At 41.1% G+C, this 9,362-nt stretch overlaps 1 protein-coding gene across 1 annotated transcript; it reads left to right on the forward strand.

Moving 5' to 3' along the window:
* The first annotated feature begins 2,778 nt into the window (after positions 1 to 2,778).
* Positions 2,779 to 9,000, forward strand: LOC124260365 (cell wall protein DAN4-like). Its single transcript, XM_046694659.1, has 7 exons — positions 2,779 to 3,008; positions 4,508 to 4,807; positions 5,173 to 5,368; positions 6,633 to 6,676; positions 6,965 to 7,126; positions 7,655 to 7,818; positions 8,777 to 9,000. Exons 1-7 carry the CDS (start codon positions 2,792 to 2,794, stop codon positions 8,945 to 8,947), a joined length of 1,254 nt encoding a protein of 417 aa, XP_046550615.1. The 5' UTR covers positions 2,779 to 2,791; the 3' UTR covers positions 8,948 to 9,000.
* Positions 9,001 to 9,362: the final 362 nt, after the last annotated feature.

Genomic DNA, 9,362 nt, shown 5'->3' on the forward strand with positions numbered 1-9,362 from the left:
ACAATAAAAACAGATTACAGCTAGATAATTATAATGGCATCCACGGCCCTTGGAGATCAGAGTTAGAATTGATTTTCAGTAACCCATGTTTGTCGTAAGAGGTGACTAACGAGATCGGGTGGTCAGGCTCGCCGACTTGGTTGGCCATGTGATCGTATCCCAAATGCCGAGATTGATGCTCATGGTGTTGACCACCGGATTGTCTTATCCAGACTCGATTAATTACAGACCGCCGCCATATAGCTTGAATATTGCGGCGTTAAACAACACCAAAACAAACAAGCAAACAAACTGAAATATTCCCAGTCTAACTCCAATACCACGCATTTGAGGTTTGTCGACCTCTTTCGAATGTGTTCATGTTCAAACAACGTGAATAGACGACCAATGGCTACTGCAAAACATACGGGTAAACAACTTGTTCAGGGTTAATCGATAAGAACCAACTGCAACCAACTGCAGCATATGCAATGTGTAAAACCAAGGTCTGGTGTGCTCCGTTGTGATATTGCTGAAATATTGCCAAAAGCGGCGTAAATCTTTACTCACTCTCACACTGACAAAAATGTCTATCTTGTTTTTCGTCGCTCTAAACAGACTGTATGTCACAGCGTTCATTCCTTGTGCATTTTTTCCCGAAGCATAAACATGCTGTTTTCGTGTTGGTGATAAAATGCTGCTGTTTTGTGCACACATCGGGGCCGTGGGGTAGCCTAGTGGTTAAAGCGTTCGCTCGTCACGCCGAAGACCCAGGTTCGATTTCAAACGTGGGTACAATGTGTGACGCCCATTCCTGGTGTCCCCCGCCGTGATATTGCTGACATATTGCTAAAAGCGGCGTAAAACTAAACTCGGTCGGTTGTGCACACAGGAAGTCCACGTGACTTAATTAGGACTCACATTACCTTATTCCACTGGTCTTTGAGTGACACTCAATGTTGAAGGAAACCTCAAATAGCTGTATCCAAACTGTTGTTATTTGTGAAATACACACGGCCAACAATTAACATGAGGGAACCTGGGATTCGAACCCAAACTATGGTTGACTGAGTGAGTGAGTGTGGTTTTACACCGCTTTTAACAATATTCCAAAAATATCACGGCGGGGGACACCCGAAATTGGCTTCATACATTGTAGCCATGTGGGGAATCGAACCCGGGTCTTGAGCGTGGCGAGCGAACGGTTTAACCACTAGGCTACTATGGTTAAAGGACGCAATTCTGCACATATATTTGTAGCGCTGAAGTCTACTGGTATGTTTGTCTTAAGTTAGTACAAGTATGCACTATCATTCCGAATAATAAACATTGTAAATTAGTTTATCTATACTTCAATCAATTCATTTTCAAAATCGTAAGACACTTAAGAAAATGGTGCCTTCTCAGCATTATTTTTGTTCATTTGGGTTGGTTAAACACGAACCAGCATATGCCCTGCTATGGCGAACTGAAGGAAGAAGTTTCACTTGCATGTACATATTGAGTTTTAGGCTGACATCAAATAATTGATCAGAAATTGATGAATGGAAATATTTCCAGAATGGAGTGAGTAAGTGAGTTTAGTTTTACGCCGCACTCAGCAAAAAATAATCGAATCTGGACTAGACAATCCAGTCATCAACAGCATGAGCATATGCATCGATCTACGCAATTGGGATACGATGACATGTGTCACCGGAAATCTAGTACCGGAAGTAAGTTGGTACAAGTATGCGCTATCATTCCGAATAATAAACATTATAAATTAGTTTATCTATATCCGAATCAATTCATTTTCAAAATGGTAACACACTTTGGAAAATGGTGACATCTCAGCATTATTATTTGGTCATCGGGTTGGTTGAACACGAACCAGCATATGCCCTGCTATGGCAAATTGAAGGAAGTAGTTTCACTTCCATGTACATTTTGAGTTTTAGACTGGCCCCGCCTCGCATGTCGCAAGTTGGCGCGTGCAGAATAGTACCGGAAGTAGAGCCTCGCGAGACTTACAGGCCCTATTGGAAGTACCCGACAATAAAATACAAACGGAAAGGAATTTGATATAATGAAATGTATTGTATGAACCATCTTTGATGCAAACCGATCGTGTGAGTAGAATGTAACTTTAAAGTTGTATAATGATAAGACATCGGAGTGGACATTAGTGTTCAATGCCATTGCAACAAAACAATGTAAAGATAAACAAATGTTAATGCAGCCAACAACTGATCCTGAATGTTTGTTTGTTTGTACAGTTTTAATTTGATTTGACTGTTTTTTTGTAGTTTGTTTGCTGCATAACGCCGAACTCAGCAATATGTAGATAAAATTCTCCAAGGGCATTTAGAAGTTGGTGTAGTAATACAAGACAAATCTTATGGATAACAATTCTTGGTTTATTTTTCCTGGTTTATTGTTTTATTTATTTTTTTTTTTCATTTTCATTCACCTGAAGAAGGGGCAAGAACTAGCCCAGAAACGTTGTGATAAAAATAAACCAAAAAGTTGTTATCCATAAGATTTGTCTTGTATTAATGGTAGATGTACGTCTCCAGTACCAAAATATTTTCTCCGCGTGTTGTTATGTAAAAAAATATCTGAATTGTTCTTTCTTGAGTGGAAACACACCTGAAACGTCCATCCTAGCCAGCTGGTTCAACATCGAAAACAAACGCTACATTATTTGAACGACTGTTTAATCGGATATAATTCCCATAGCAGTTTAATCCGCAGCAATCCTGCTCAGTATAAATACTCCGTCTCCCTGCTGCTTGGACGGCAACGCTTGGACAGCTCCACACACAGCAGAATGAATTTCCTCTCCATACTTGTCTGCCTGTCACTGGCAGTGTTGGTGAGTTCTGAAGTGCTGTCTTCGAAATATAAGAAAAGGATTTATGGAAAAGCTTTAAAAGCTGAAGAAACAGCGTTGACGCAGCGACATTTCAGACCCGTATTCAACTACATCGACTCTTCCGGTGACTGTTGCAGAACCCGTAACACCAACTGTGGATGGGCTCAAAGACGTAAGTATTCAGTACACAATGCTTGCTAGCCGCCTGTCACTGGCAATGGGGCTGACTTCTGAATATGTCTCGTTTGGTTATAAGATCCTGCGACATTGCGACACCTAGGGCGATTGTTGCCGTAACGGTAACGACGGTAACAACAACTGTGACTGGAGTCAACATTGTTCGTAATCGGCGTAGTATAATATTATCATATACAATGCACGCGGGTCACGGTATTTCTACAATAACGTATACGCTGATTCCATACAGAATACGTAGGTTACGTCTATCTATCTATCTATCTATCTATCTATCTATCTATTCATTCAGTATAGGGACCACAGGCCCAAAATTATACATCAGGATATATAGTCACAAAAGCACCCCACATCATGGAACTGCGCAATAAAATACATTTGTGGGTACAGATGCTGAAAGAAATGTATTTCGTTTTTTCATGGTAAAAAAGATGTTTTTTTTGCAAGAAAATTTATAATGTAAGTATTCTTTGATGTAAACAATGGAACAAGTTTAACTGTAGATGGGTATGTGTGATAATATTTAGGGAGAATATCATTTCTTAATTTCTCATAAAAAGTTATAATTAGTTTCTATATTAGGTATGATACAAAGCGGGCAAAGGTGATTCTCTCTTTTAAGGCCTACATGTCTACCGTAATCTATCACCAATTTATGACTTGAGCAGCGAAATCTACTTAAGAATATACGAGACTGTGCTGCACGTGCTATACCGAAACAACTTATATCACTTAGCACATGCATGTGTGGTCAGTTCATTTCAGTTATTGTGTATGCATGTAGTTCCATTATATATTTTGATTTCCAATGTGCACAGTTTCCTTTTGCTTTACTTAATACTTAAATTTCATTGGTCATTGTCGCTTTAACAAGTTTCCGTGTCACCCCACCCAGGAGGGTGACAACTGGAAAAAATATTACCTGCTGCCACGGTAACCGCCAAACTCTCCGCCGAGAACCTGTATCGCTAACAATCGTATGACGTCATAATATGACGCGTGCAGAGCACGGAGTTCTAAAACCGTTCGATTAGCTGTTTTTGAGTTCACTATGAACACACTTTTTTAACCCACTTACACTGCTTTATTTAAACTATTTTATACGTCGAATCGTTTGCACACTCACATATATACATATTTAACCATTTTTATAGCAGTGTTAAGCTTGTCAGAATTTGTTTCAGTGATTTTAAAATCCAGTCGAGAAACAGACGCCATTTTGTTTACATGTCATAGAGTCGGTAGCGAGACTATCAATTTTCAAGATAAGATAAAATGATATTTTGTATATTTAACATGGCGGTAAGATAAATACGTTGTGAACTTTTCCCTTAGATAGTACGGTCTGATGTACGCCTTTTTGTAGGAGTGTTATCCCTCGCCTACCGGCATGGGTGGCACTGCTACTAAAAGGCGTATCCAACTTCAGACCTATTACACTCGAGAGAAGCATAAAACTGTCCTGGTTTGTTTCAGGTATTTCTTACAGAGAAAGTAGGCAATACAGAAGCAGAGGATGCTTCTACTATAGGCCACAGCAATCTTTAGTCTACTGTGGATGTGTAGGACAACAACTATGTTCCGCAACAACTGCTACCGCTACAACCACTACTACAACCGCAACTACGACAACTACAACGACCCCTCCCACCACCACCACCACTACCACTACCACAGCTCCAACAACAACTACAACAACAACAACAACAACTACAACAGTCACAACGACGACAACAACTACAACGCCAACAACAACGACCACCGCCACAACACGATGTGAGTTTGATGGACAACTGTAACACTAATGCAAGTCATTGTGCACGATGTTATGGGTTGATGTTCACACAGATCGAACTCAGAAACTGTGAAACGTTGCTCATGCCGTCAGCCACTGGTATTGATGAGTGAGTATGGTTTTACGCCGCCTTTAGCAATATTCCGGCAATATCACGGCGGGGGACATCAGAAATTGACTTCATGCATTGTACCCATGTGGTTAATCGAACCCGAGTCTTCGGCTTGACGAGCAAACACTTTAACCACTAAGCTACCCCACCGCCCTAGTATGCATGAATATTTGCATGACCGATACAGATGGAATGTTACTGAGTGAGACTTACTCTCGGGGTGTACAATTTCAGTTTGTCCTGCTGAGGCATCTACCACGCCAACCTCCGTCACCAGGTTACTGAACGGCATCGCCATCTCCGGCTGCGGTGAGTTCCCAGGACTTGTTGCCATCCAAACTGCTGCAGGAACTGTATGTACTGGAGTCATCACAGGCCCCAATACCCTGTCTGTACCAAGCAACTGTGCTGTTTTCGTAAACAACGCAGAGTAAGTTATGTATATGATACTCATTATGTTTATATTATTATTAACATTGGTAGTGGTAATATTAATGTTATAGCTGGTGACATCATGTCCATTAGTGCCAATCGGCATTGCCCAGATTGGTAGATAGATTGGCTCCACTGTCCTGATCTGAGAGAGTGAGTTTAGTTTTACGCCGCATTCAGCAATATTCCAGCTATATGGCGGCGGTCTGTAGATGATCGAGTCTGGATCAGACAATCCAGTGATCAACAGCATGAGCATTGATCTGCGCAATTGGTATACGAACGACAGCCCGGACGCATGACGCGATATATCGTGCACTTGCAAACAATGGGATGTCTTTTCATTTACGTTTGCAAGAATAAACGTTCTTGTATTGAAGGTTCGGTGGGGTAGTCTAGTGGTTAAAGCGTTCGCTTATTACGCCGAAGACCGTTTTCGATTCCCCACAAGGGTACACTGTGTGAAGCCCATTTCTGGTGACCCCCGCCGTGATATTGCTGGCATATTGCTAAAAGCGGCGTAAAACCATACTTACTCACTCACTCACTTACTCTTGCATTGAAGATTGTGGTCAACACTAAACTTTGATCTTATCACTGATATTAACAAGTATTCTTCATCTCTACATACGATGTTTGTAGAATGTAAAGTTGGTTTATCAAAATTGACTGTATTGTATTTTGGCACATGGCATATTAAAACAATATTACCTTCATGAATAATGGCGATGCTGGTTACCGTAACAAATTACATTCCATTTTCGGTGGCTGTTCAATACACGTGACAGTAAAACAAATATCTTCATTGTAAAAGGGTCGGTTGTTATTAATGTGAACCCTTTGCGAAAAGATCCTCTCAGGCTCTTCGCTTTCGTCTCTAACGCAAGGAGCTTACACATGTAGGTCCTTGCAGACATATATGTTCTAACGGTTGCCTATTTGTATACACAAAATAATAACTAATAGCACAGCATATATTATTGAACATTCAAATGTCTCAGGCGCAGACTGAGTCGTACCCGAGTCCATGAGAGTTGTTCTTGAAGGATCATTCTAGTTGCAGGATTCCCAACATTTGTTCAATATTTGAAGCCAATTTCCTCCTCGTTCAATCAATCACTGCCTCAAAGACTCCAAGAAAATAGGAAATTCAAAACATGATCCCCACTGGTATTGTTTCTGTGTACATCCTGCACTTATCAGTTGCGTTGGCACTACCATCAGTAAAAACAAGTCTAACAATATGTGGTTTCCCTTCTTAGTGTTGTGGCTCAGGACGGAACCGTTGTCGCAACAGGCATCACAGGTAAGAGACGAGTCACTTGTCAATAAACGATGTTCAGTTTTATTTGGATTTGTTTGTTTGTTTGTTGTTTAACGCCGCACTCAGCAATATTCCAGCTATATGGCGGCAATCCGTAAATAGTCGGGTCTGGACCAAACAATCCATTGATCAACATCATGAGCATCGATCTACACAGTTGGGATATGATGAATTGTGTCAGCCAAGTCAGCGAGTCAGGGCTTAAAAAGAAGGTCCTTATTTAGAGATAGCATAACTCAACACAGCTATACCTTCCCTTGGGAATTTCAGCAACCCCCGGCAGTATTGGTGGTCCAGTAGAAGTGACCTTACCAACAGCTGTAGCATCTGATAGCTGCCCCGGCATCGCCTGCGTCTACTCAAGCACCATGGCCAACGACATCCTCCTTGATACCTGCAAGGTTGCTGCAGCCGGATATGCTGATAATACCGGTAAGTTGCTGTCATAGGTGTTTGAAACATTCCCAGGGACGAATTCGTGAAAGGTTTGCGTGAAAGATGCTGGAGACGATCTCGATATTCGGGGTGAGGAAAAATGGTTTATTGTCGTGTTCGAGGTTGTTTCACATGCATGCACGTGTTCGTGAGGCTGTTTGTACACGTCGGGATTTATGTTGTGCTAACCTGCTTAGATACCATTCGGCAGCTGAAAAAGACTGCCTAAGACATGCGTTGTACCGATTCATTTTTTTTCACATCACATGTAGATATTTTTTAAGTCATGGCAAGAATACATGGAGTTCTCAGTGAAAATAGAACCAAGAACGCTTTGATGACACAAAAGACATGCTTCTTTCAAAATTCAGCATACGAAGTGAACTATGTGAAAGTGAACCACTTATCATGTTCAAATATTTCAGAAAAAGGTTGTTTGTTGAAAAAATCTGAGTTCTCCAAACTCCTGCAATCCTAGCCGTCGTAGTGTATTATATGAAGACCCTTTACGTCTCTCCACTTCAGGAACTACAACTCCTAACTTCGAGTATCTGGATATCCCGTCTCTCCAGCCAACCGACACCTGCCAAGCAAATCTTGAGGGCACCACCACAGCCTCTTTCTTTGATTTCACGAACTCTGCCATCACCTACAACTGCTTCTTCAGTGCTGGTGGTTCCACATGCGCCGTATGTATATCGCTTCCTTCAGTTCCAGTGCTGAGAAGATGGTTTTAGGTTCACAGTGAAGTCCCTACATTGTTATCACCTTCGACACCCGACACTGTGGTTTGATCCTAGATCAGATGAGTTGGGAGCATTATATTCTCCTAGAAAGTAGGGGACTTTCATTTTAAATTTAGGATTGAAACAAATGGGAGATAAATCGCAGTCAATCAGTGTTGATATGATAATAATGAATGTTTTGAGAGTGCATCACCACTTGCACTTCCTTATGACCATAGTTGTTTGTACAGTAATCGCTCTTGAAAGTTGATTTGTGTATGGCGTAAAATTTGCATGTGTACGATTTTCATTTTCAAACAAAAAACAGGTCTAGAAACAAACACTAACACCTGTGTGGTGCAAGATGATTGTCAAAATTAATGGTCTGTGGTGATCTGTCGACCTTCTTGAAAACCGTCAAAATCAAGGATGACACCCCATGCACGTATATGGGGCTACTAAGCTGTGCACGTGCATCCCATGCGTTGTGTTTAGGGGTGGTGATAAATAGTAATGGTGGTTCGTTCCTAAGATGCTCGTCTTTGAAAAGTTTGTTAACGCTTATACTTCCTGTCAAAATTGAAAGGTGTAATGTGTAATGTGTGTCTCTTTTCAATTTTCCTCACCAATGGCCTATGGGATAGCCCTACCGAAGACACAGGACAGCGAACCTTCAGGTTCAATGACCAAAAACCTATTCTGGTGACCCTTGTCGAAAAATATGATTTGAATTGTTCTACGGGCGGTACCGCATCTTGCTCACGCATACATCCGTGCCAGTAAACTATGAATGTGTCAAAATCGGCTCTGCGAAAATGCTACGAAAGTTAAGTTCCTTTCTGTTCTGAGTGCCAGAAACTGAACTTAAAGCTTGATCACAAATGCAACGTTGATACGTAACTAGTCCTGTCCATACTTTCAGGGCGACTTCGGCGGACCAATTCAGTGTGACCTGACTTCCGGAGAACAGGTGGTGATTGGGCAGGTAGAGAATGGCGACTGTACAGCTGGCTCTGCTGTAGGGTTCTACAACCTCGAGACAGCGAGTGTCCGTGCGCTGGCCGTAGGCATTGACCAAGTCCAGCTGGGATAACCATATCGTATCAACTGGTCTCTTGTTCCTTGAAGAATAAACGTTTGAACATTTATGGTTTCATGTTGTACTTTAGACTGTGTACATGTGTGTGTTTGTCAAAACTCTAAATCCTAAGAAGTCCAATCCGTTTGTAATGATAGATGTGATTTAAAAAATACAATGTGCTTCCGTAGTCGTGACGCTAGGTGTTACCATACGACCACTAAATAATTGTCATTAATAATAAAATACGCACAGGTATTTACGAAGGTTATGAAAATGTAATTGTATCTTTACTTGACAATTTCCCAATTAAAAAAGGTTAATGGAGGAATGTATTCGCAAAAACATTCAGCGTGTAACACACATAAAACAACTAAGTAATGGTATTCATAAGAAAGGCAAGATTGATGGATGTCAACTCTTATTTATT

Source organism: Haliotis rubra, unplaced genomic scaffold, assembly GCF_003918875.1.
Source record: "Haliotis rubra isolate DU_JTF1 unplaced genomic scaffold, ASM391887v1 Scf76, whole genome shotgun sequence".
In the NCBI taxonomy this organism is placed as follows: Eukaryota; Metazoa; Mollusca; class Gastropoda; order Lepetellida; family Haliotidae; genus Haliotis; species Haliotis rubra.

Excerpts from the sequence above, each read along its gene's own strand:
- LOC124260365 (XM_046694659.1), top strand. The coding sequence starts at position 2,792 with ATGAATTTCCTCTCCATACTTGTCTGCCTGTCACTGGCAGTGTTGGTG. Across the intron at positions 7,127-7,654 it reads CGGATATGCTGATAATACCG|GAACTACAACTCCTAACTTC; the intron begins GTAAGTTGCTGT and ends TCTCCACTTCAG. Across the intron at positions 7,819-8,776 it reads CTGGTGGTTCCACATGCGCC|GGCGACTTCGGCGGACCAAT; the intron begins GTATGTATATCG and ends CCATACTTTCAG.